A 27,970-nucleotide genomic window follows, 5' to 3' on the forward strand; every position below is an offset into this window, starting at 1 on the left:
GCGGGGGGCCGCGGCTGCCGGGCTGCACGTAGAGTGGGTGGGCGCGGCCTCGGCGCGGAGCGGTGCGGGCTCTGGCGGCTCTCCGGCTCCTCGCTCCCCGGCGCACGTAGGCGCGGGCGGCAGCCGAGGCGGCGGAGAGCGGCCGGAGCGCAGGTCTGTGAGGGAGAGCGGGAACGGCGGGGAGCGGGGCTGTGCGCACCGAGCTGGGAGCGAGCGGCGCGGCCGGGTGGTTGGTTGGTTGGTTTGTTTCTGAAAATACATTTAGTTCATGTGGTGTTTAAAGACGTAGGGCTGTGACCCGTTCATCCCGTGTGACCCTGGCTTCGCTAATGGAACTGGATGTGGGGAGAGCAGTTAGCGTTCCTCACCCCACACGTACGGACCCCGATGGCCGCAGGGATGGGAGGCAGGGGCCGGACCCATCGCTGCAGTTACAGCGGTTATCCCTTCATCTAACGACAGCGATGCGGCTCGTCAGGTGTGTTTTCCCAGTTTTGATGGTGGTTTCTCAGGGATGCTGTGTGAAGAAGCACCAGGCGGATCGGTGCTTCTGTAAGGCAGGCAGGGCTGCAGTCACCGCGCTTGAGAGAGGATGCAGCGGGACGAGGCTCGTGTGTGTGTGCGTGTGTGTGTGTGAAACAAACGGGATCTTCTTGCAAAATTCTCATTCTGTTGCTTTTACACTCAAATAGTGTTGTTTTTCTTAAGCTAATTAATCCTCCACGTTTCTTGATGAACCGTTTTTGCTCAGTGGTCCTTCGTGTTCTTCATTAGTGTATTTTAACTGTCCACTGACTGCTTTCCAAGGAACAGCATGCTAGTTACCATATCTTCTTCGTATAACTGCTAAACAAAGGGATACGAGTTCCCACTTGTCCTGCCATGTAAGATGCAAGTTAAGCTATTTATCCTGTGTAAACATAGCTATAAATAACAGGTTTCTCAAGTTGCATATGGCACAGGGTAACTCGTTTATTTTTGAGTATCGTATGTGTTCGGAATGCATTTTCAAATTGAGAACATGGAAATTAATCTTGTTTTCACGAACGTAAGTCACATATGTGGAAGCTTTAATATGCTATTTAACAAAATACAGACATCACTAGTACTGAATAATGGGATCATACTCTACTGAGCTGATAGCATTTGCGCGTGCTTTCTGCTTTCAGACTTCATCACAACAAAACAAAAACACTGCAGGAAATTTCTGATCCGTGCAATAGGAAGTGGTATTCACTTAGCAAGATCTTGGGACTCTTACTGTCTTACTATTTGCATGTGTTGAGAGCAACTGAAATCACCTGGAAAATCATCTTGGATTTGAAATTGCTTCTGTTTTGTTACTAAGGATGTTCTTGATTACTCAGAGGTTTCTTTTAAATCTTTGTCCCCCTGCCTCCATATCCATTGCTCTATTCTCTGTGTTTTCCCGCAACAGCATCTGCACCATCCCTGATGTTAGACTGGAACTGTATGTTTATCCTCTTCTGTTCAGGGGTGTTGCGCACTTAATTTAGATGGGATAACCGCTGTGAGTGGTTTTGGCTATAAGGGTGAAAATGGTTTATAAATGCTTTTGGAAAACAGACCATGCAGATGTTTAGTGACTGAGGTTGCTGACTTCAGCACGAGGTGGGTTGCACTTCAAACACGCAAGTTTCAGTTGTGCTGCATAGAGTGCATTTATTTTCTTTTTCAAAGTGTTTTTGCCGTGCCCGTCTTTTCAGAACTGGGCTAATTGATGAACAGAAAGATCACAGATGTCACAAATTAGAAACAAACCCTCTCTTTTATTGAATTTTATACCGTTACACAATCAAAAAGAAGTACAATCACAAGTATGTCAAAGTGTTTCAAGAGGAATACAATTGCAATAGGTTGTACTTGGTTCCAGAAAAGAATTCCATCAAAATATACCACTTTTTTCATGAGAGAATACTGCAGTTATTCACAAAATCTACCATACTGTATAAATCCAGTAGCAAACTCTTAACTTTTTGGTAACTTGGCAAGCTTTGCTCAAGGTAAGCAGGGAAGCAGAAAGAAAATGACACCTCAGTTTTAGAACATGAATCAATATCACAGTTCTGAAGATTAGAGTTTTCCAGGGAGTCAAGCGTATGATTGCTAATGAAAGCTGGGTATTCAGCTCATGAGTTCCTATGACAATTACTGGCCTTCCTACAGAGTATTCCTGGTCTGTGAAATGTTTATTTTCATGCTGGATAATTGCAATCTGAACAATATCCATAAGTGCAGTGACATTTGGGTGAATTGTGCGTGCTGTTCAGTAGCAGCTAATCAGAGGGGATGGAGAACAGATGATTGACCTCAGGCCTATCCTCTAGCCTGCCTCCTGGATTTATAGAAGGAAATGATTCATTCAGCAGTTTAACAACAGAGAAAGCCTGCCAACAGCTATCAGTGGAACAGCCCATGTTTCTGTCTTCAGCTACCTTTGTTTAGCTGTTTAAGAAGCTGTTTAAATAATGAATGTTACTTCTAAATATGCAGTTATTAAACCTGTAATAATTTTTGATCCCTATACCTTTATTTCATTGCAAGCACGTAGAGCTTTAATTGTTCTTTCTGGCATCTGTCTCTCTAAAGTGATTCATAATTACTGTCAGGGAATTTGTGCGTACAACAGGAATGGAAACTGTTAATAGTAAAATGTTTCTATTATACCCAAAGGTTTTTCAAGATCAGTATACAGTCTAAATCCATCTTACTGCATGGCAAAAGATGCGGTAGGAAGTGTGCACTCTGGACTCCAGGCAACTTTAAGTATATTACACCTAAGCTGCTAGACAACCACTCAGTGGTGTGCATGGTTTGATTACTGCTGCAGTTCCAGTTTACCTGCTGAAAGCAACACTGTTCCTCTTATTTTGCGAAACTCATAATTTAGTATGTTGCATATGCAAAAGCAAATACCGCATCCAGCTGCAGTTCCTTCTTTACTACTGGTAAAGAGTAAGTGCTATAAGATAATGCCTCAACACTTTAAAAATATATATATTCAAAATTATGAAGCAGATGTGTAGAAATGAATGTATACAAAAATCTTGTCCTCCAAAGAAGGATTAGCATGAGGCTGGAGAGTCCTAAAATCTAAGGAAAAAAACGAAAGCAGCTATAAGGACTGCTTCCAGGTTTAGCGAACATGCAGCAGTGTTTAGCACAGCTTTGAGCAGCCCAGAGCAGTTACTGTTACTTTTCCATGCTTTCTTCAGCATCTCTGAGAGCTGAAGAACCATTCTCAGTAACTACAGTACATCACTTGTAGTCGTAAAAATGTAGGGAAGCTGTAACTTCCAGAATACAGCCATAGGGAGCAGGTTCTGATAATTACTGTTACAATAATTAGGGGTTGGTGGGAGGGGAAAAATGGGAACATTTGAGATCTTATGTCTAATTTTAAAAGTTAAGTTTTCAGGCTGAGACTTTTTTTTTTTTCCTCCAGTTGCCCGAAGTGCAGACAACTGCACATACTGCAGTTCAATCTTATTTCATTCACTTCTACAAGCATAGTGAACATGCTGTGCTTGTTAGTACAGATGACAGAAAGTGTGTATGAATGGGGAAGATCCTTAGGTGAAATAGCGCTCCTTTAAACTCATGTCTGGTGGTGCCTTTCCTAAGCCTTTGCCAGCTTCACTATCACAACTGCTACTGCTGCTGGAGAAAGCGCTGCCATGGGAAGCACACCACCCACATATAAGGGCTTCTATGCAAACCCTTAATATTTATTAGGTGTGTATATTCAAGATGCTCATTCTGCACAAATCCTGAAGTCCATGCTTAGTGCTTTTCTCTCTCTACGCAACTTCTACTCGAACACACGACCATATTCTGCTACCAGTGCCTTATCTCTTAACGATGGTTCCATTTAGTTTCATTAGCACACTTGTGTCAGTTTGGAAAGTGCTCTTGCTTCAGTAGAACTGTAACAGTATTTTTAAAAAGCACGTTAAGCTTATACACCATTACAGTGATTTTAAAGTACTCTAAAGGAGGTCAATGAAACAAAGGATTCCAAAATAAATGGTGACATCCACACTTCATTTCTTACAGTGAAATAAGTTTCCTAAAATAGTTTGTGAAGAACGCACAGAATATCTTGACCCTATTTACACATTACAAGGTTGTATCACTAGTATCAGGTTTTAGGACAGCAAAGTTACCGAGTCAACAGCACAACAACGTAGAACAACCCTTCTCTATCACAGAGTACCAGCTTCATTTTTCACTGCAATTTTAAGAAGTTCATCTTTAATTGATCCCTCGTGAATTTTACTTTTTCCTGCTTTCCAGTGTTACCTTGATAATGCTTCCAGAGACGAGCCTCTAAGCTGGTCTTAAGGAAAAAGTCTTTTTGCTCTGACGTAACAGATATGCTGTCTTCTCCCTTTCAAGTTTGCTAACTGGTGTGATAACAAATGAAAAAATTTAACATCTTTGGCCGGCGGTAGTACAACACTGTGTAGGAGAATTTAGTACTGAATAGGCTCATAATTGAGTTGGAGATGATACGATCAAAGTAAGGAAGCTGTGATTTCCAATCAAGTCTAAGTTAAAAAGGGAACATGGATGAACAATAACCACTAACAAAAATATAAATTATCTCATTTTTCTCAGATAACACACTCCCCGAGGGGGCCTGGTCCACATATAGTTTATTGATGTAAGAAAACAATACAGTTAGTGTTAGATCCAACCACAAAGAGCAAAAGAACGAGTGAATGAAGGTTTTGTACAGTACATATAGGAAAATAAGATGTTTGTGACAACTATATATTTCTAAATAAAAAGGCTTCTAAATATATTCAAGTTATTGAAATCTACACGAAAATATACGGATGTTAATAGCAACAAGGTGCTTAAAACCAAAACATTAAAATATTGAGCAACTCAATGATGTACTAGATAAAACTGCTAACAATGCAAGATGGTTTACAATCTGCTTGAAATATCACCTATACCACACAGGGTAAGCTGAACATTTAGATTTAAGATCATACACAATATTAGCATTAACTTCAACAACTACAGGCAGGGATTTCTTTTAAGCTGGCAAAGTGACTACTTTAAGAACATCAAACTCTCTCTCTAAATTGAGAATGAACCCAAATAAAATGCTGCTAGCCCTTCCCAGATAAATCCTTTCCCTCTGACTAATCACACTCTTAAGTCAAAAGCATAAGACAGCATTTAAGAACAATTTATATTACAACGTGACTAAAATAATGACGTAATCCAGGTTTAAACATGATTTCATAGGCAAACAAAAGATTCTTCTTAAAAACTAGTTTTTATAAATGCAGATATATTGCATGAGGAACTGCTGGTATTTTTTAAGAAAATATATTGTGCGATTGTGGCTACAATGCACTGCTGCAAAGCATTGTTGGTTCTTATAAAAAAAATATTAAAATTAAAAAAAAAAAACAAACAAAAAACGTACTTGAACATAAAGAGTAAGAGAGCACAAGTCTTCCAGCTACCTACAAAGAGCAGGATGGAAGTATTGCCAGTTTTTCACGTGCTGACATTTTACTAATGATAGATTTTGGTGACCAACTCCCCAGCCAAAAAATAAATATTTTTTTAAAATCAGGTGCATATTTCTAAGCTGCTATTGCAAGTGTGTTTTAAATGTAATGGACTTTAAGGTGTGTGTACCAAAGAATTATAAAAATGCACTACGGTTTGAGTTATTGTTACATAAAGAATGTATTAAAAAGACTGTCAAAATAAGTAGAAAGGGGATCAAAACTGAACTAACTGAATTAGTGCAGTACTGTAGCCAGGCTTCTAAAATCAGATATAGAAAATATAAATAGACTGCTTTAGGTGATGATTCACCAGTGTCCAAAAAAGGAACAACTACTGTGAAAGCTCAGTTAACTTGATCCAGAGCTCTGAGCAGTTCTTCACCCTGTAGCAGGTTTCTGTTGCCTTGTATGGGAGCATTTACTTCACAATCGTAACTCGTGAGTTGGGGTAGTCCACTCTCATCCATCGACTGCCCTAGAAGTTTACTCGCTATGTCTATAGAGGGAGGGGAAGGAAAAAAGTGCACTTTATTCACTTTCCTCCCAGATTTTTTCAGGAATGAGATGAGCTTGGGTATGTTTGCATCAGTTTTCTTTCACAGCCCCTGCCCCCCTCTACATACGTTTTGTTTTAAAGATACTAACCAGTTGATAGTAGAATGATTGTCTTTTGCTCCACTCCGTTGTGACCGTTCGTTTTGCACGCCTTTACACGTTTCCAAGCAAGCGATGCGTTTCCTCCACGGTCACCTGTCTGCTGGAATAAAGAGCCCTAGGAGAAAGTAAAACAAAAACTTCTTTATTGAATAGTGCATCTTTCTGGCCTTCTGCATCCCTTTGCCAAACTAGGGGTCCCTATCACTGATGTTGGCTTTATTACAATTTACAGTGGATTTCATTCAGAACTGAGATCAAATATATTTCTAATATAGTAGCCTTAAAAATTAATTTTAAAAAATGGGATCAGATTTCAAGAGGTTACCTCCCTTACACAAAATAATTACTGAATCCTGGTTATCACCAGATACCAGGCTCAAGATTAACACGGTACACATACACACCCATTTGATTACCACTGCTCTCACGTGAGTAACTATCAGGTTTCCACTGGAGTCTTTGATGGTTTTCTGCACTGGCATTAGTAGTGTAAATAGGAGGGTCAGGGCATCTCGCTCAGTGGATTTTATTCTGCTTGTGCACCAGTTGTTGACACCAAACCATCCGATTTAAGGCTTAAGGGAATGCAGTCCTGAACCATTCTATTACAGAACAGCTCCTTAGCACATTCTTTTGATGGCAGCGTCCAAGATGTGGGGATCAGAAAGCTTTCAAAAGTTCCATATAATTAGGATAAGAAAAGGCCACCACTGAAACAAAGATGGGATGGAAGGAAAAAACACCATCTTAGTAACAAGGGGTTGAATCTGCAAGATTTCGCCTTGTTAGTAACGCTGACTGGTGCAAAAGAGGAAAAAGTATTTAAGAATGCTGCCATTAAGGGACACGTTTTCAGGTTATTAAACACACATGCAAGTCAAAAAGACAGTTGTATAACAGGAGTTAAACAACTCAGAAGCTGCATTTTATAGCTAGATAAGTCACTGGTATTGTTCCTGTTCTGGCTTTTGTTTTGTTTTCCTACTGTGAATGCATTACAGCCCTCCACATGAAGAAAGATAGCTCACTTTTTTCTGCTTTAATTATTTGGATCATTATTTCATACTCTTACTGTAGCACACCTTGTCCTTGTCTAATTCTCTCATTTTCCAGAAAACCTAAAGTTGCATTTTGTCTTCAATTATTTTCACTCTTTACAGTAATTAATACTGCTTCCATATAGCCATGAAGTCATGGCAAGTTTTTGCACAATCCCAAATCGCTATGTGATACAAGCCTGGATTTAATATAATTTTTCTTCCGTGCATTTGCAAGGCCTGGTTTGTACACTGAGAAATCCATTTTGGAGAGAGAAAGCTGATAACAAAAGTATTTGCTTGCAATAATGTCACTAAGACCCCCACTACGTGGAAAATTCAGCTTCTGACTGTGCAGAAACCATCAAAATATTTATAACGCTCATCAGATACAGAAAAGAGGCTTAGCAAAGGGTGAAATATGAACTTACAAGCTTTAAAAAAAATCTCTCAACATAGAAGTCTGTATTCATTACAATAGCTAACACAGAACTGTTTGTGTTCAGTTACTTTGAAATACGTATCAGCAACACTATAGCACAGCCATAGCACCACTGCATGAGAAAGAGGCAACCAAAGGCAATGAAACTTGTAGCAGAGCTGTGAATTCTTAAGAGCTACTGAAAGCTACAGAACAACATGCATGAAAGTGCAAAGCATTTGGCAAATAAGATCAATAGCATAAGTAGGTTTGTTGTTTTGTTGTGTTTTTTTTTTTTTAAATCTGCTAACCCCAGAGCAAAAAAAAAAAAAAAAAAAAAAGATGTATTAATGCTTTCTCAGCTGTCACAGAGGACAGCAGCACTAAGGCTGCATACAGTGACTTCTCGCGTGAGTGAACCATTCATAGGAAAAGTAACCCTGCACTGTAAGACATGATGGATGACTACATCTAGGAGATGGATGGACTGGTCCAGAAACAAAATGTCAAAAGCTACGATGCAGTAGAAAAAGACAAGAATTAATTATGTAGAAACTTAAGAGAAGTGGGAATTTGCAATGAAACCAAGAAGAGAGATGCAAATCATTGCAAAGCCCAAGATTTCAAACTACAAAAAAAAAAAAAAAATGACATTAAGAATAAAAGATTGTAGAGACAAAATACCCTTACAGAAGATAACAAGTTGAATAGTGCCAATGAAGTGACAGAAGTCTTAGGATACCTACAGAGTTCCTTTGGAATAGCTTAGATGGACAACAATGCGGTACTCGAATCACAAACGAGAGAAACAACGCATGTGGTAGCAATGCAAGTTTGCTAGATTATGTGAATTCACGTTGTGTAGTTCAGATGGTCTTGTTATCTGACCAAACTAAAAAAAGGAACCTCAGACTCAAGGAGAAATGAAAGAATAAGAAGTGTAAGAATGCTGTCCAGTACTCATGAATGTGAAAACTGAGTTTGAAAGCAGAAGTGAAATAAATACGACAATTTTGCCTTACATTTGTGCATTATTCTGCTAATGAAGCACGCCTCCTCACATGTATGTTCACAAATATCTTCTATCTAATCCAGAAATGCACTTAGGTACAGAGGGCACTTTGAAACAACCGACAGTAAGAGAACTAAAACAGTATTTGCATATACGAGGGAATTTCATGCCCAAACAGTTATTTTTGATCCCAAGATTCCATTGCACACCAACAGCTAAACTCTGGAGTCTGCACTGAAGCCTCATGTCAGAAATTGCAAGGTTAAAAGTGAATATTTTAAAATGGTAAAGCAAAACTCACAATTCCAACTGCCTGAAAAAGTGAACCATCATGTTCCATTTTTCGTTTTCTCTGAGCATTATGCAAAGCTAGCATCTTTGGATTTAGTTCTTCATCCATTGCAGTAGATCTAAGAAAAATTGATTCAGGCTGTTAAGACGTTTCTACTGTTCTCGAGCCATTCTTCTTTTGTGGACAAATACAATATGACAGAACTGCATTTAAGAACCATACTAGTATTCTTTAGTAACTGTCTAATTTAAACGATTATTGCCTAGGAGCATAGAAAATGTTAGCATTTAATTTATGTATGAAGCTCAGAATGAGTTTTAGGAAAAAAAAAAGGATGTAAAAAAAAACACCAAAAAAAAAAACAAAGCATAAAGTTCAGTAATTCATTTTCTACAGAAAGGAGGAGGGAAAGATTGAGGAAAAGTCTTCTGAGTATTTGTGTACAAATTTTGTGTTGAAGGTCTGATGTTCTGATTTTGTAGAATTTTGTCATCATAACTATGTGCTACATATGCTATAGTCCATCATCATGAATTATAGCCAATTTTAAAAGCAGTGCATGTAGCACAGACTGTAGATGCCTCTCACCTCAATGAAGTAGACAAGAAAAGCATCAGAAATGCTGTGTAGGTATAACTACCTGTTTAGTGCCTGCTGCAGTCTTTTTAAGTGGCTGTACATCACATTCAAGAGCAGAACAAAATTATGAACACAGCTGGCATGTAGTAGCTGCCTGTTGCATGAGATGTTTATGTAAGGGCTACTGCAAAAAAGCTGCTGAGAAATTAGAGAAGCTTATTATATAAAAAACTGGTCTGGATTTAAATTTTAATTTCTACTTTGATGTAGAATGTTGAAAATAATGTACATCAGTTGCAGTATTTCAAAGTGTATCACATTTAATTTCTTGAATAAATACTAGGGCTTGAGCTTCACGTTTGAAATACCTTTTGTTCAGCGTGACTGTTATCAAACTGGGTGCTCCTGGGCAAGATTTTTCTGTCTGTTCCAATGTTCCTTTTCCTGCTCTGATTGGAGATGCTGTTCGACTCCTGTTCCCACTGTAAGGTGATGCTGGAGCACTACTCGTGTCATTTATTGCGTGGACAGGAGATGATGGAACAATTAGTGCTTTCACATCATCCACACGTTCTGCCACTGGTTTTATCTCATCAGCAGCAGTTGTTGGTGTCTGAGTCTGCTGAAGTATGGTAATGGTAGCTGCATTGTGAGAGCCAGAAGAACTGCTTTCCAGTGGAGATAGCTGATCAAAGGAGCGTAGCTGGAAGTCATCATCCATTGGGATGTAAGGAGCCAACATTTCCAAGTCTAAATCAGTCTCCTGGAGAACATAAGAAGTAAAACTTATATCAGAACATCTCAGTTATGACTTCACGCTCTGCTAAGCCTCTTCCTTTTACCAAATCCTCAAAGTAACTCTGCGCAATTTATTTTTAATAAAGCACTGTGTAGAAGAATAAGGTTGCTGGAAGCATTGAACAAAATGAGAAGCACGCTGAGAGCACTAAGATGATACAGAATTTCAAGTTTATGTACATTACCTGAGTGGAGAATGGATTTTTTGCTTCTGTATCTATTGCAAAGAGCTTCTCCACTAATTCCAGTTTGAATTCATTAGCCATGTCATTATCCACATCAAAGCAATAGTCATTGGGACTACTGGGCTGTGAAAACATTTTGAGTGCAGTTTTAACTTTCTATCGTTACGTTATTTTGCATCGTATCTACAGACTCTGAAAAATGTGTGAATGCCAAAGCTAATTCTAATCTATGGCTGCAAAAACTGAAATGGGAAAGGAAAACATATACGTTTATTTACCCATTTGGGAAGCACATGATTAGTTAGAACCCAGAAGAAGCCTATGCAGTAATTTACTGTAACTAATTTGGTGTTTACAGAAGCCAACTCTGAATCATCCTTTTCTGGAAAGACCTATCTTAAGCTCTTTTTTTCTATCACATGTACATAGTAGCAAGATTCACTTCCATGAAAAGTTAATTCTCCCTGAGAAAAATGTGTTTTTCCTTAGAGTATGAGCATAACTAAGGCACAACCTAGAAATAATTTTAAATTCATGCCTTGGGTGCATCTTTAACTAGATATGCTCTACAAGCCTCAACACAGCACATACATTTTAATGACAGTGTATCCAAATTACATAACTAACCTCAGGTGAACTTTGGCTGGTACTTGCATCAGAAGGGCTGGTTGGTTGCTCTTGCACCTGAGGCATGGTAAAAGAAAGTTCGAGTGTCTCTGTGTTTGGCTCCAACTTTGATACAACTTCTCTATTGAGTGCAGGATCAGCATTGCTACGAAGTGGCTTTGTAGTTTCAGAGGCAGGTAGTGGGGACATTGCCATATTTATATTCTGCAATTTCTCACTGGATGAGGGGAGCATTACATCGTTATACAAAGGAACTTCATCACATTGTTGTTCATCAGACTCTATAAAAATTAAAAGAGACCATCAACCTAAGTAACAAATACTGAGTGTGTCTACGGACCTCATTAAATTTTAACAGTGGCTGAAAGATCACTAGGCAAGTGAGAGTGGGAAGTTATTTTCCAGAGTTTACTGTAAAATACTAAACTTTACTGATTAGCATGCTCTCCAGTTTAAACACACACCCACCATTGCTGCTGAAATCTAGGGAGATAATTGTGTCTCCAGCAGCTGGAGCCAGCACAGTTAAAGCATCTGGTTCCTGCTTAAGTTTTTCAAAAAGGCTGTTGGTATCATCCAGGTCATCTTTGTTGAATATTTTGGTCATTTTCATTTCAGGAGACTCCACTGGTTTCAGCATACACTCAGTTTGTCCAAGGGAAAATATCAAGTCCTTCTGAACAATTCCACTGCCAGACAGAAAGGAAGATGATTAAAAACCAGCTAAAATTCGGCCTTCACAATTTTCTAAGTTGCAAGTGTTTACAAACAAAAATTCTTTCCTCAAATGTAACAGACTAAATCTGGTGTCATAAAAAGGTAACAGACAGACATACTACTTCCATGAAAGCATCAAGAGAGTAAGAAAAGCAAGTAAAACAAACTTTGGGGATTTCCTTAAAAGTCTTCTTTTAAATGAGTGTACTACATCTTGATGGACTGATACTGGTACGTTCACTAAACCTGTGAAAAACTAACTTAGGACTATTCCACAGTTGCAGAAAAATCCTTAAGTTGAACCTTTCAGTAAAAAGAATTCTAAGGAAGAAAAAGATTGATAGGAAACCACTATAGCTGCTCTGACTTCATCACTAAGAATTACAAGTGAATATAACTGTTCCAGACTGTGGACAAACATCAGATAAATGTCTGCAATGCACAAATTCTGAAACGCTTCTACCATGATAATCCAAAACACTTTGGTCCTATACTTGTTTGCCTGCAGAGATCTCCCCCCTGATATCACTACATCAAAGAAACGGTTGTCTTTTTTTAAATCCTAATCCTATGACTAGCAGTATTCTAAGTAAAAATCTAATTGGTAGGAAAAACAGTTAGTGTTAGCATATTGAATAGGGACCGAATTCTCAGCAAGTAATCAGAATCTGACTCAAAAGAATTATGACAAAAATAGCAATTCCTACTCAACTTACCTCAACACATAGTTTACACATACTATGCACTGTGGCTGAGAATTCTTAGTGTTGTATATAACAGTTGCTTGAGTTTCAACCCAGACGTAGCCACCTTGCTTAGCAAGCATTCTGTATTGTCCTGTTGTCACCTGCCCTTTCGTGAACACTAAAAACAGAACGGACATCAGCTTTAATTACAGGCAGAAAAAAAACAAAAATAAAAATCAGTTTTCAAGCTAGGTATTCTCTGCAGACTCATATCTGCAATTAAAAGGAAAACCCTTGTTATTCTGTGGCTTTCCTCTGGCACTCCATCTCATTTCTTGTACTTCGAGAGCTTTAAATACATCCTTTTCACTTACTATCATGGTGCGTTTTGGTCAGATGATCAGAATCCAGCGCATGATAGTACTCATAGATTGAACGACCCAGGAGTTCCTCTGGCTCGTATCCCATCAGCTCTGTAATTCTTTAAAACAAGAGAATATTTGCTAAGCAGACATGTAGCAGCACATAGATGCCTGTAGATCCACAGAGAACTTAAGAATCTCTTCCACGAACTTTACCAGCAATGCTGGTTCACTGTGAGTTTGCTTTTTTCCTCTAATGCTTCTTTAATAAGATACAAGACATTTCAGCAGCCATGGGATTTTACTTCTCATTGAATATTTATAAAGCACGTCCTGTGATGGACAGGATTAAGTAAATCCTGCTTTTTAGACGTTATTGCTTAAAAGTAGACAAGCTACTTACGGACTAGAATATCCAGCTTACACAAATGAGAATACAATAAAATAAAGACATGCTTTAACAGTTTTAACCATGCAACTAAGACAAATTATTAATCAGATTTATTCTTCTCACTATTGTTCTCACTTCTTTTTCAAAGAAAACAGTATTTCCTCCAGCCCCTAGAGGGCAGAGCTAACTAGGAAAAAGCACTCATCCAGCCCTGCTCTACGCACATCACCACCAAATAATATATTTTATGTACCACCACTGGCTTAGAAAGGTACAGTTACTGCACAAAGTAGAAAGTAACCTGCATTCACATACTTTTGTATCTAACTTCAGTAACTGATTAGAAATTCGTTTTTATATTAAAAAAAAAAAAGTCTTAGCAGGCAGTAACAAATAGAATCCAATTAAAAAAAATAGGCCAGTGATTTCCTTCACATCTGTTTTTTCAAATTTATCAAGCATGAGCTTCCAAAGGATAGTAAGATGAGTATTAGACTACATCACTGACATATTTACGTACCATAATACAAAATCTCATTTTCAACTACAGATGCGTTGCATTAAAAGCAGAACAAAGCCTTTTTTTTTTTTCCTGACTGGAAAAAGCAGATGCTGATCTGACAAAAGAGTGGGAAAGCAGCACAATGTGCCTGATATTATATATGCACTCTTTTTGGTCCATAAACTGCACCATCATCTCCAGCAATCCTCAAATCCTTTCCATTTTCTCAGCATCCAGAAAAATCTTCTCATTTCAATGGAATTGTTGCCACAACACTAAAGGCCAGTTTGAACAGGCAGTTAACTGAGGAATTACTCACAAGTAATAACCCTACACCCTCCTCAGACTTAAGAGTTTGGCTTTTAATACGACATCCTGATCAGTCAGTATAAAAGCCAAAGCATCTCCCTGACTCCGTTTTGCAGATAATCATGTTACTCAGTGAGCCTGTAAAAGCATGAGGCCCACGTTAGCCAACACATCCAGCCCCTGCAAATCATTCATTCACATGAATGCAGCTGTTAAGAACAGAATATATTTTACCTTTCATCACAGTAGGAAAATTTCATATCGAGACTGTGACGACTGAGGAACGTTTTACTGTCCAAGGGGACCTCAATGTTTGATGGGTGAGGAATTGGTTCACATATCAGCACCAAGCACGTCATGGGAGGCTTCTTGTAGCCACAGTGAGTTTGATTATTGCATGTGTCATATACACGTATGTGTCCAGTGCAGTGCAGTACCTGTGGGACAGTTACACTTAAAAAGAGACCAGATTGCTTTCTGTCAGACAACACAGACACACTTCCATTAGTGCACACAGAGTGAAGTACCCCCCTCCCCACCTCTCTCTACACTTAGTGTTATCAACAGCAGGAACACAATAGTGCTTTCAAACTGATTGTTAAAATGCAGCCAGTTCTCCTCATCTTAAACAGGCTGTTAGTACACTCGCTCCTAGCACCTTCCTCTCTTGTGTCTGCCGAAGCAATGCCAGAAGTTTCTGCTTTCGAAGTTAAATTCATTACACTGATAACAATTGCCTCAACAACAGGCATCCTACTATGTCAACCTGAAAGTTATGCTAATAGTGTCAGCCTCCATTTTAGATCTTCTGCAGAACTGATGTTAGAAGAAGAAATCAAAAACGTTCTTCAAAAGATGAGAAGGTTGCATTTTTTTTATTTTCTCCTTTTAAAAAAAGAAATCTGAAGTAGAAATTGTTCACATACAGCAAAGAAGAAAGAAGTTATTTGATCAAGAGTAACTAAGCTTAAGTTAAAAAGAATATTTTTAACTGTAATGCCACTTCATACAATAAAAGGCTGCCTAAAGGAAAAAATGAAAATGCATTCATCTCAGACACTTATCAGACTGGGCTCTTTTAGCTCCAGTTATTACAAAAGGGATAGCCAGCAACTTCAGAAAGAACAACACGAGTCCTTCAGAGGAAACTCAACCGTCAGATTTACAAAGCTGAATCAAAAGGAATGGAGTATCAGTATAAATGGCGTCAGGTGTTTTTCCCTCAGAGGAGGCGGCTTTACGCAAGCATTTAGTAATTATAATTTCTAACAAATGAATAACCTCTAATTTAAAATGGAGAATTAAAGAGTTTTGAAAAACTAATTTTAAACATTGTTTCAGTTACCTCTCTGATGTATTCTGCATTAAAATTCAGCATATTGAAGCACGACCATTAAATTCAATACTTACTGAAACTCAACCTCAAGTTACATGAAGAGTGAAAAGTGTTGAAATACAGTAAGTTATGACATCTGAAGAGGAAGCTGCCAACCCATGCAAGTAGCCCTTTGCATTCATTACCTTCCATGTAGCAGACTTTATATTCACTGTTCTTCCCCTGCTGGTCAGTGTACACTTCATTCTGAGAAAGAAGCTGCGCTCTGTGTTTTGCTCTTTGCCCTTTTTCACAGGACCTAGCAAAAGGAAATAGTAACCAGTTCTTGAGCTCATGGATCATCTTCTGAATGCATCAAAATAAAACAAAACCACAACTCAACTCAACTACCTGTGTAGTAGAAGTAAAGAAAAATGAAGACTGAAAACTAGCAGCGCTTATGATTAATAAAGCTTTTCAGAAGGGGTTTTGCTGTGAAATAAAGAAAAAAAAAGAAGTTTTAATGTTTTAACGTCACTGTTATATTTGCAGTCAACTTGACAATCCCAGATTTCAGGAAAAAGATGACTGGTGGAAAATGTAATATATTTTAAAACTGTATAGGAGTCAAAAAAAGCATATGCAGGAGGAGAAGCACTTTGAGCTGATTTGCATTAAAACAGAACTCTTGGGTGCTTAGGGCCCATATCTCTTCAGGACTACAGTACTTTAAGTCTTTAAATTGTGAATTAATAGCTCAGCTATTCAAACGCATCTGAGTATTTCCATGGTGATTTGCATTCTCAGAGTAAGCAGGCACCAGGTTTTTAAACACGCTTTTTGCATTCTTGAAAAAGTCAAGAAATTCTGATACAAATTAATATTAGCAGTATTAACTTTTTTAGTCTTGCTTGCTAGCAGCAGGCTCTAGTTTTTGTTGTTTTTGTTGTTTTTTTTTTTCCTTTACAGGGGAACAACCTTCTAAAGTCAATTACTAGTTTGGCTATTCAAAAACCAAACAGCCTAATTTGGGCACAGAAAACATACTGATCCTATCAGGAATGCTGCAAGCAGCTCAGCTGTGCGCAGACAAAGGCAATAAAGCACCTAGGACAAGTAGGTGTGGAATAGAGCAATCTTGCAGAGGGATGCTTAGAGTGGGGACCAACTTAAGATACAGCATAGAAGTTCAGAACATGTGAGCTTGCTTCTGATCTGAGCTTATATAATGGTTTGATTGTTCCACACGGTCAGCAGTTGCAATGAAATTAGTCTTGGTAGTCTGAACTACCAACTTGACAGAAATCATCAGAAAAAAAAATACACTACAGATAACAGCCACCACACTGCTTTGTCTATTGCTTGCAGGTGCGAAAACTAATGGGGATGAGCCTACTCTACGCTGCATTAGAACATCCTTAAAAGAAGGGGGGAAAAAAGTAATGCAGAGTTCAGACCATGGTTTAAAATAAACCATGGTTTATTTAGTGCTGTGTTTTTAAAAGAGCTAAACCAATCTAGATATTCATAGCTGAAGATCAAAATGTCATTGTTACTAAATGCTGATGCTTAGGGCTCTGCTTTAAGAAGCAGCTGTAAAAGATGGAGGAATTTTCTCAAGTCTCGGTCAGCCTGGACATTATTTTTATAACAGCCAGCTTGGAAAGTTAAAATTCAACCTCCCAAAACATCAGAATGTAGTTCAGTTTCTGCCAATCAGAGCTGTATTCATTTGCACCTGCACAATCCCCAAGAGGATTATTTAATACTCAAATCAAAATAATTCCACTGATGTAAGAGGTGCAGTAAAATGCAACTTGGGAATACTATTAAATATAAAAATGTATTATTAGTGCAACATAGACTTTTGTCTGCTAGCTTCATTTGCAAAACAGATTTTGTAATAATGCTTTCCAGACACCGTATTCCAGTCTGATCAATTTAGACATGCTACAGTTCATCTGCATGAAACTCGCTACGTTTAAGAATATGCTTCTGCACCAGACCAGCTTTTACACTGCTTTAGTGTAATAATGCATCCCTCCAGAAGGCAGGGAGGGTGTCTGATATAGCTTTACAACTGTGCTTCAGTATTAGGAGCGGAGAAGTTTAGAGAATGCTTACAAAATCAAAGCCAGGGCCCTTACCACAGTGATACAGTACCTAATCACTTCTGCTAAACTAAACAGAATTACAGTGATACAAGAAAATAGAGGTCAGTCCTAACAGTGTGGTTATTAATCACTACCTAAATTTAAAGTTCATATAACCCTCTTGTTTGATGAAATAGGAATTAGAGAGGTCCAATTTGAGATTTATTACGACCAAGTAAAGAAGATTTGTTTGGAGGCATTCATATTGCCAAGTCTTTATAGTCGATAACAAACAAACAGAAGATTTAAAGGCAATAATTCATGGGCATTTGTTAAATCCCAAAGTGTACAGCATATGTGAATACAGTGTTCCATTCCCTTACATGGAGAAATAAACAGTCTGAAATCTGAAAAGATACCAATTTCATGCACCAATTAAAAGGTGCAGTGAAGCATAAATCCCAAGCCCAGAATTAACAGTTGCTTTATGGGGCTTTCCAAGTGTTCCTTTCTATTCTTACCCAAGGAAAGAGCATTTGATATCTGTAAGACCACTACCCAATTAGTTTTTTCTGTGTCCTCATCATCTCTACGTACTGAATCTTGCACCACAAGTTTCTGAAAGAAACCATTTGCTTTTAAGTTGTCCTGTATGGGCTATCTGAGACCAAGACAGACATACCAACTCGATGTCTCTGTATTTTTCTATAGCAATCATTCCATATCATTCTCACCCAACTTTCATCTAAACTCATTTCATTCCTATATGCATGCTAATTCTTTCATCCTTCAATAATTTCGGTCATTAATTTTTAGATTAAAGAGTGCTAATGAAGTCTTGTGTCACCTACAATTAGAATATTTCCAAAACATTCTGGCTATATCTGTTAGTATCTCTGGAAGACTAACTTTGTGGTCTGAGCAGAAAAACATACCAATTTGTTCTCTCTATGCCTTTATCTGGCAGATGTCCATCTATTCTAGTGCCAAGAGGAACTATCCATAAGTAAATTAGAGATTGTTTTTTCTTCTTACCATTTCTGTGTGTAAGCATTTCTCTCAGCTCTTCATGGTCACATGGATGAGTGAAATCAAATACACTGTGCCCCGTCAAATCAAACTGCAAAATAAGAGGTATATACGTGTCTAACTTTATATATACACAAGTGTAACAACTTTTTACAGAAGCGAAACAGTCTTAGGAAATGTCAGTATTTCACCTGAGTGAGTCCCATACACTTGTTCACATTTTCAGACATGTAAATCATGTCCCCATCCTCAGAAAGCACCATAACAAATCCATCAAGAGCTTTTAAGTAGAAACAGTTCAGTTCCTTCTCCATTTTGGCTTCTGTCTCCAGCTCACCTACAAAAGACCATAAATTTTTATTAAAGTTAATATCAGTCATTCTTCACTTGTCATCAGAAATGACTTCTGGCACCAGTCTGCGAGGAGCCAGTCTTGCAGGGCTGTTCAAAAGCAGTATCATTTACTTATCTAAGTGATCAATTAAATTCAAGACCTAATAATGGTATCATGAATCTCAAACAATCAGAGTGAGATTGCTTTTATACATCCACCAGTAAGTTTTCTACCTTAAGGAAAGTTTAACTGACAAAAATCCTATTAATTTCTTTTAAACTGCTCACTGGTTTCAGAAATACCTTCTCCCTCAATACACGTCCAGCCCCTTTCCAGGTTGTGCTGACAAGCTGTGCACTTACCAGCATCCAGCAGCTTCCTCATGCGCAGGTAGCTGATGGTCAGCCTCATAATGGAGGCCTTGTCAAGGTGGGCACTCACAGTGTGTGGAAGGGGCAGCTGATGAGCAAGTTCATAGAACACTTCTGACTCCTTGCTTCTTCGGCATCTAGCTGCATCTCTTGACTTCTCTTTCCTGCGTTCAGAACTAATCCTGTATTAAAAAGGTTTGGGATCAATATAAAAGCTACAAAATTCTCTTACGTTAAATGTCGAACAGTCTAAGCTGCCCTGTGGCCAATTAACCAGTTCCTGAAGTTGAATAACTTCAGGCTTCAATTTACACGTTTAAATGCAATTCTGTGTATATAGTTCTGCTGCCAGAATCAGATGCAGAACCATGAAAAGTCAGTTCTTCAGAACAGTTCTTTCAGTCCTTGTCTTGAACACTGACTTCCGCCTCTCTAGCCTCCAAAACCTGTTTCCCCCCAACCCCTATAGTCCCCCCAAAATGCTACAGCTCACGTTATCTCTAGTGATGCTCTAGGAATACCATTCACACTCTTCAAGCTCTTCCCTTTATACCACCTCATTCCTCACATGCTAAAGCCTCATCCTTACAAAGCCTGCCAAACAGGTCAGATAACCAAATTTACCATGAGGTGTCCTGCTTTTCAAGTGTTTGGAAAAGTCCCTTTCCCACTTCTCTTTTCCCAGTGAATCCTCTTCCATTGCCTCCCCCAAAACACATCAAGTAAAGGACAGCTCACTAGCAGCAGGCGTAAAAACCACCATGATCCTCAGCCATTCGATAACGCCAATAATTGTCCCTTCTTCCTGTACCCACAGCAGTGGAAACTGGGTCACTGCAGTTAAATGTGCTTTTATTTTTAAATGGCCTATGGAAAGTAATACATTATGCTTTTGCTGTGTATATACACACAGACACACACCTTTTGAAGGCATCTTGCCTTCTTTTTGCGTGTAATTGAGATATAACAGTGGTACTGATCAGTAGATCCTCTTTTTTCCATTTACTTGCATGAAAGATAAATGTATCTCTATAAATACTGTTGTTATAATTCAAAGCATGTGCCTTTGAACGTAATCATGAAGAGACCAAGTGTTACTAGTTGAAGATGGCAGGAAATAGCCCTTTGTTGTATTGTATTATATTTGCTACCAACAGTTTAGGAATTACACGTTTCTAATTTCAGTAGACCATTACCAAATCATCTCTGCTATGTCTGTGGATCTGTGCAAAAGTAATATAACTTTTTAATTTGCACACCATCTTATGAGAGGTACTGTGAGTGAGGAAGAAAGTGACTCACAAGCTGATATTACCAGGGAAATAAGGAACCAGATTTAATGGAAGCAGTTAAATATATACATAAATCATGTGCTACTTGCAACAGCCAGAGAACCTGCTTAGTTTGTGCAGAAATAGCCAAGTGATCATGCTTTCAGGGCTGACCCTGCAAGCATGAATGCCTTCAAGTATTAAGGAAGCTCAAAGAGTTGTTTTAAAGACCAAGTAAGCCATCAGAATTCCTTGTGAAATTAACTTGATTTTTTCCAACAAATTGTGCCCATCTGATAATTAACTTGTGATTATCTTAGTAAGGATTCCTGACATGTGCTGAGTCTATCAGTTTCTGTGGCCATAGCTCGTGTTTCTCAGAAGTGCAGCATGAAGTAACTGGTGATCTCTCTTATCTTGCAGATATCTCTGCATTCGGTCTCAACCTGAAGACTGAGAAATGGATATCTTGAACTAACAATCCTGAGGCCCTGGACATACAGGTATATCCTGAAAGTCACTAGGAGAAGCCTGAGCTTTAACAGAAAAATACTTTAGCTATTTAAAACCGAATGGATTAAACATTTCTTAACGAAGTCAGGCCTCAAGTATCTTTTCTCTCAGTAGAAAACTAAGGGTGGAGGTGAAAAACCACTCCCAATTCTGTCCTTTTTCTATGACCACAGGTTGTGCCTCTGACAAAAGTAATACAGATAATTATGCTTACTTGAACAGCTTCACCTTTATACCTCCGATTTTATTTTGTTAGCTACTCATTCAAGATCCCTTCACAAACAGTTCCTTCTACTATAGAATTATTTGAAGTAATTGGTTCCCACTGACATGGATGCCAGAGCTTTACTATAGCTTCCCTTTCAACTGCAGACAGCACTTTATACCTAAAGTTGTGCTGTAGCAATAATGCTGTGTACTTGAGTCTGAGCGCTTGTCAGGATCAAAAGTAACCAAGAAAAGTAGGGAAGAGCAACGCAAGAGATGGAGACAGTCCTTTTCCATGCTTTTGTTTTCTCTCTGAAAGCTCCGTGTTCTTGAAAACATTTCAGCTGGATTCTAGATGTTTGGTTTTAGGACACTCAGCACAGATTTCAACAAAGAAGCCAGAACCCTTCACGGCTCTTGAATTACTAATTTCTGACTTGAACATTGCTCAAATCAAGCTCACAGTGCTGCCGTTAAAAATGAAAGCAAGAGCAAGTGAATCAAGCACTGCCTGCTGAAGCCCAGTGTTACAGTGGGCAAAACTTAAGGAAAGCCCAAACGTTCGTAACGGTGACGTCCCAGCAGCAGACCCAGGTCTCCCTCTTACTATGTATTTCCTTACGAGAAAGGCTACTTCTATAGATAGATATTTAAACTGTACAGCAGAACGCTTTACTATTTTTAGCTGTTGTTGAAAACTAAGCTGTAACTAATCTGGGTAAAACCCAGCAATTTAAATGGGAAGATTAACCTCCAGCTTCAAAGAGCATTTCTTTAATGGATCAAATTAATGGGAAAAAGGTCTTTCATAAATGAAGTTTAATTACCAAGTGAAGTCAGAGTTGCCTCAACATGGGATGTCACCAAATATGAGAAAGCAAAAAAAAAAAAAAAAAAAACCCAAACCCTATGCTATTGCAAATCTAAGCTCTGTTACTTCCAGTTGCACAAAATAAATGAAAAAACACACTGTGTAGCTGCCAGAAAATGTCAGTGTAGTCAATTAAAGGATGTTTAACTCCTGTAAAGAAAATACATTTCCGAAGTGAGCTCCCTCAGTTAGAATAAAAGGGAGCTCAAGGAAGAGGACTCCAAACAGTACAATGTGAACCAGTTCAAAATAGGTTTGAATAAATTACATAAGAGATTTTCAAAAGTGCCTATGTTTAAAAATCTTCATGTAAGCAACAGAAATACAACCCCGTAAGAGCAACAGGAACCCGAGTTCTTATTAAGAAAGATCAACATCAAAAACTTCAGATATTTATCACAACCTTTGCTCTGTTGCACATGAAAACACCTAAAGATTCAGAAGATCATCACAGAGGAAGAGGGGATTATACATGCAATGAAAGTATCAGAAATGCCCATGCTAGGCAGGAAATTGCCTGCATTTTCAGGTATGATGTTTCCTGCCCAATTTCGCTGCCAGACATTCATTTCCATTTTGTGTTTCTAGCCGTGGAATACAGAAGCAGAAAGCAATCTAATGCAGGATATACACAGAAGACAGTGCTTCACTGACAATTTTAGAACCAATTCTTTGCACACCTATGTAAAAGATGTTTGCATGTAATAGCTGAACAAACAACTGAGTTCCAGAAAATACCAGAGCTAGACACACAAAGCAAAACTGTATTTCACCACCAGGTTTCACTGCAGCTGAAGGACATTAATTACTCAGGTTTTCACTCACTGCCCCCAAATGAGAAAGGCTTTAAAATACAGCAGCATGAATATAACAAAGTTTTACAGCTGGCTTTTGCAGCAAGCAAAATCTGGACCAGCAAATGTCACATGCACCAGTTACACCTTAGTGCAGCCTCTGCACCTGAATGTGCAGTTCCTCTAAGTATGGCCATGAGGACTATTTGAGCCAGAACATCTTTCTTATAAATTCTTATATATTGCTATATATTGCTCACCAAATCATCTCAAAGACCCCACCACTGCACATTCCTATGAGTGACTCCTCATTCTTCTAAAATATCCCCAAGCATTCCCCTCCTTAAATGTAAGACTAATTCACAGCCACATTTACATCTGCCATATTTCTCCTTACACAAGACCAGTATCCAAGACCTAGAAAAACCCTGGAAAATGCATTAGTAACCAATATATTTAAATTAAAAAATTATAAAAAAATTGGCCAATGGACAGGTCTTAAAATACGTGCCATGTGAACTTTGTTTTCTGGTTTCTTAAATCATCACTTTATGTAAAATTTCACCTTGTATACATGGTATTACACAGGGTTTTTTTTCTGCTTTTCCTGTAAGTTGTTTTACTGCTGCTATTTATTTTCTATCCTTTCTAGCTGCAGATTCATTCATACTAACTTACTGATTCGCTACTCAGATTTTTACTCTATAGCTGTTTTCAATTCCCACATGGAATAGCCGTTGTGCATTAACTTTGTGTTAATTAATCCACCTCATCTTTCCTGATTCAGGTCCTGGCAGGTCTCTCCTCACAGCCACCCAAACCCCACCACGACCGGCTCCATTCATGGGGGCTCAGCCACACCAGCAGCTCTCGTCTGCCACTGCACAGCTGCACACCAGATACAAGCCCACAGGAAAGGCACAGGCTGCCAAAAAGCATCTTACAGCCATGCTATACTCAGCTGCTCTCAACATGCAGTTATTTGTTTTTCTTCACTGTTTGCTAGTTTGATTTTGCTCAGGGCTGCTCGCCACTGCGCTTACTGAATTCTTCTACCATGACAAGTCCCAGAGAAGCCTGGTGCTTACCAGAGAAATTAAGCATAATTCTACTTCCCTAAAGAGACCTTCCTAGGAAAAACAATTCAAAATGTAAGCAAAGCACACCACTCAAATCCAGTTAGTTAAAAATACGTCGAGTTAATTATGTCGGTATTGACTAAAACAAAACACAACACACAAACAACACCTGTTCATCTCCACTCAGCACACACAGGCAATGTCCCTGCTTTTCCCCCTCATCCCCTAAGAAATCCGTCCCCTGAAGGTGCCCAGGCACGGGGTGGCCTTGAGAGAGAGCTGCCATCTCTGCTGTTTAACTGGAGGAAAGGCGGGCAACAAACTGGCCGGAGGACGGCGTTCACCTCACACGCCTGCCTGAGGAGCGCTCACTGCCGGCATCCAAACCTCCTCCTGGTAGTAAGGAGAAGAAATTCCGGCCTGTGCTCACCAACATGAGGCCAAGTCTGAATTTTCAGTTGAAAAGAGCAAGGGACAAGCTTTCCAGGAACTGTATTTGCATGCAGATTTCCCAGAATTTTTTTTCCAGTTGGTTTGGAAGGGTGCTCCTTCCTTCTCAGGCTGTGCTCCGCAACTCCTACAGTCTCTCAGCTCACGATGAGTTCTGTGGTACAGCTTCAGCCCTTCTTGCTTTTATGTAACTTCTTTTTAAAGATCATTGCTTTTGCCATTACGGCCCATTTTATTTACCCATTACCTTATTTTGTAATCCACATGGAGTTCTTGTGAGAGCAATCCAGCACCTTAATCTCATGTGTAGTCACAAGCATGTGACCTTCTAGATAAAAGTCTTACTTATTATGAATTAATGAACTTAAAACCCAGTAATCTAACAAAGAAAATATGTATTATTTAAATACGGTAACTTAGATTTTTAAAAAGGTTTAACTGCAAAATCTGGTGCAATATTAAAGCTCAGAGACAATGCTTCCATATGCAAACTATTAGTTAAATGTCATGCCTTCATACATTTCCTTCTGACAAAGCAACTTGAACTGTTTTCTTGCCATTCAAGCATTTACCATAATTTGAACACCATCAAAAAAACCCTGACTAAAAGGTACCCTGACAGATTCAGAGAGCAGGCAGCAGTTGGAGCTGAATTAGCTACAGCAGCACAAGCTTTCTGAATGAGCACTGCCTTCAAAATCTACTGCTGTTTGCAAGGTGATAGTGGGGACTGGCTCTCATTGACAGGAGTCCACCGAGCTACATGATGAACTACACACTAGGAGGTCTTACTCCCAGGATCACAAATATCACAGAATCACAGAATTGTTTGTGTTGGAAAGGATCCTTAAAACTCATCTAGTCCAACTCCTCAGCTATGAGCAGGGACCTCTGCAGCTCGTTCTACAAACAGGCAAATTGTGGTGTCTGATAGCCAGCAGCAGAGCCTGGCATTCCTGAACCCAGCACAACATTGCACTTCCAAGATTATCAATCACCTGAGTTTGGCCTCACACTGACCTGAAAACCTTCCTACCTCCCTGCTTAGAAAGTGTAAGAAGGTAAAAGCTTCCAAAATTAGTATTTCTAATTAAGAGCGTGGTGAAGTGATTCTGCTGTGTCTTACTACACTGAGTAATACACTGATATTTTCACTCTGCACAGTAGTTTACTGTATAAAAATAACCATATGGCACAGAAGGGTTATTTGTGAGAAAATTATGATTTTTTTCAACTAAGTTATTCGGCTTTTTTTAGAAGACAGCCTTTTTTTCTTCAACAAATGCTGTGCTTTATTCTTCAGGATGGAAGATGCATAGTAGTTACCCTGTGCTTATTATTAAAGAAAATACACAACTACTGTAAGAAAATGACTGGACATAGGCTGGACAGAACTCCCTGAGTGCTCTCCTCACTTCAGCACTCTTGCTGTTAATGTCTTTTGCCTCCCCAAGGCACACAAAGCAACAGAACACATCCCTAGGGATTCGTCACTTGAGCATGCTCTCAGTTACCAATATTTTAGCTATGAACTTCTCTATCTTCAGAGAGATGTAGACTCATGATAAAATATTTAATTTCAGTCTAAATCGTGGGTTTTCAAAATATATTTTGTGGTACTGTATTCAAGCTTTTCGGACCAGAGGCCAAAGGACTTTCCTCATTGCTTTAACACAAGTTCTTACCCTTCTCTTCACTTTGCATTCCTCGTCTGCTTTCACTTAACAGGGTATTTCGTTATCAAAGGTTTTAAAAACAAATTAAAATAAGTAGAAATAAGGATATTTTATTTTTCCTATATGAATAAAGAACCTGCAGTCAAGAAAAATGCTTACATACGGTGATATCAGCTGCACAGTCAACAAGAGAAAAGTCTCTTCAGAAGAACCAAGCACTGAACACGCTCATCATCAATCAGCTAAATCACTTCCATTTAGAACGTCCTGTTCACAGCTTCTGTATTTGACATGGATTGCTTCATGTCTTCAGCTCCTTGCAGTACATTCCCACCTCTTGCAGTGGGTGTAAGCATGGGGAAAATGTGAGGAAGCCAATCTCTAACTCCCCTCCAGCATAACAGTGCAGTTATTATTCTCAGTCGTGAGCAGCATGCAATAATCTCACAAACGAGGTTCTTGGCCTCGGCATTCTTTTCCTTTTCGAAACCTAAGAATTGTCGTAACACCATCGCTCTGCTTCTGGTTTAGTGTTGCATTCTGGTAAACAAAGTGGGTCATCTTTTTTCAGGCAACACTTCCAGGATTATTACGAACTGAATTGAAAGGGATACTTTGTAAATTACAAAGTTGTTCAGTAAAACCTTTCACTGTTGCAAATGTAAGAGCACAGATTTCTTCACACAAGCTCTGATTCTCTTTTGTCAGCTCTTTACTAGAAATTCAGGCTCTGCTTTTGTGTAGCAAGTAACATTTTCCCTCTGAATGCTTCACAAGGATTCATTCATACCACACTGAATTAAACAGAATTTATAGTTTCTCTACACAGCCTATGATGTACATGCCTATTATGTGTTAGCTATCTTAAAGGAACTACTAATGCATCTTCTTGAAGCACCAGTTCTTCAGCTTCGGACGACACATTTCAAATGCCTGGGTAAAAAAATTCACAACATTTTAAAACACTACACTGTTGTACAGGTCCTAATGCCATCAGGCTCCAACAGAAAGAAGTGACACGTTATGAATGTGATGAGACTTATCTTTATCAATGCACTTATTCCGAGATCTTGCATCAAATCCCCAGGCTGGTACGAACAGGCATAGCTTCAATGAACCTGTGCTAATTTACACCAACTGAGGCTATGGCTCCACATCAAAGAACCCTGAAGCATTCGTCACCTACATAAACTGTATTTAAATATATGCATGTATATGCTGGCATGTATTCACTTGATTTCATGTTTCCAATCATTTCAGAACTTATTTGACTTAAAACATAACCCTATGCAAGTTGACATCTCAGTAGAAGCAGCCCCTACTAGCCTTTGTAGCCAATTGTAATTTGGAAACCTGCATCAATTTTCTGTCACTAAAGTGCAAAGGCTCCTTTCTTCTCCTTGACCATTTCTATACATCTCGAGGCCACAGAACCATCTGAAGCATCTCCCATCTCAGAGCAACGCTCAGTGGAAAATAGATTCTCCTGCACATTCTCCTGCCTGCCCTAATATGAAAGAAGGTTCTTGAGAGAGGCTCCAAAAATTTCTCGAATGTGAAAGACAAAGGGCTGTTATGACATGAAAAGATGATTAAGGTCTAAGCTCTTTCCATGCATTGCCTACGATTTTTGGAGGCATGTAAACACCTGCCTATATACCCATGTAGGTTAAGATAAAAGCAGCACTTGAGCTGATGACTCGTCATCTGGAACATTCCTCTTTCCTTTTGGGCATCAGTGAACAACACGAGAGGGACTGAAGTTCTTGCAAGATTTGTTTTTGTTTTGAAGTATTTTGTTTTTAAAGAACACGCTGTAATCTGATCTGCATTT

General features: G+C 38.8%; 1 protein-coding gene and 1 long non-coding RNA gene across 5 annotated transcripts in view; one reads left to right on the top strand and one right to left on the bottom strand.

Moving 5' to 3' along the window:
- Positions 1 to 89: 89 nt before the first annotated feature.
- Positions 90 to 27,899, top strand: LOC104911270 (uncharacterized). Its single transcript, XR_793782.4, has 3 exons — positions 90 to 478; positions 20,970 to 21,049; positions 23,719 to 27,899. It is a non-coding gene; the product is annotated as an uncharacterized LOC104911270 (long non-coding RNA).
- The window catches only part of HIF1A (hypoxia inducible factor 1 subunit alpha), a 30,859-nt gene continuing 4,659 nt past the window's right edge, over positions 1,771 to 27,970 (bottom strand). For 2 of the 4 annotated variants that reach the window (XM_085225793.1, XM_010712056.4), the window contains exons 2-15: positions 19,267 to 19,457; positions 18,762 to 18,907; positions 18,577 to 18,661; positions 15,655 to 15,767; positions 14,368 to 14,570; positions 12,944 to 13,050; positions 12,600 to 12,747; positions 11,635 to 11,855; positions 11,167 to 11,447; positions 10,540 to 10,662; positions 9,925 to 10,319; positions 8,987 to 9,095; positions 6,204 to 6,330; positions 1,771 to 6,054 (exon numbers count right to left, since the gene is read on the bottom strand). In XM_085225793.1, coding sequence (XP_085081919.1) covers positions 5,903 to 6,054; positions 6,204 to 6,330; positions 8,987 to 9,095; positions 9,925 to 10,319; positions 10,540 to 10,662; positions 11,167 to 11,447; positions 11,635 to 11,855; positions 12,600 to 12,747; positions 12,944 to 13,050; positions 14,368 to 14,570; positions 15,655 to 15,767; positions 18,577 to 18,661; positions 18,762 to 18,907; positions 19,267 to 19,457 — 2,401 coding nt within the window. In that variant the 3' untranslated portion in view covers positions 1,771 to 5,902. The remainder of the gene's footprint in view (positions 6,055 to 6,203; positions 6,331 to 8,986; positions 9,096 to 9,924; positions 10,320 to 10,539; positions 10,663 to 11,166; positions 11,448 to 11,634; positions 11,856 to 12,599; positions 12,748 to 12,943; positions 13,051 to 14,367; positions 14,571 to 15,654; positions 15,768 to 18,576; positions 18,662 to 18,761; positions 18,908 to 19,266; positions 19,458 to 27,970) is intronic. The other 2 variants (XM_085225794.1, XR_014883777.1) reach the window with 2 other exon arrangements.

Source organism: Meleagris gallopavo, chromosome 5 (assembly GCF_905368555.1).
Source record: "Meleagris gallopavo chromosome 5, MGAL_WU_HG_1.1, whole genome shotgun sequence".
Classification (NCBI taxonomy): Eukaryota; Metazoa; Chordata; class Aves; order Galliformes; family Phasianidae; genus Meleagris; species Meleagris gallopavo.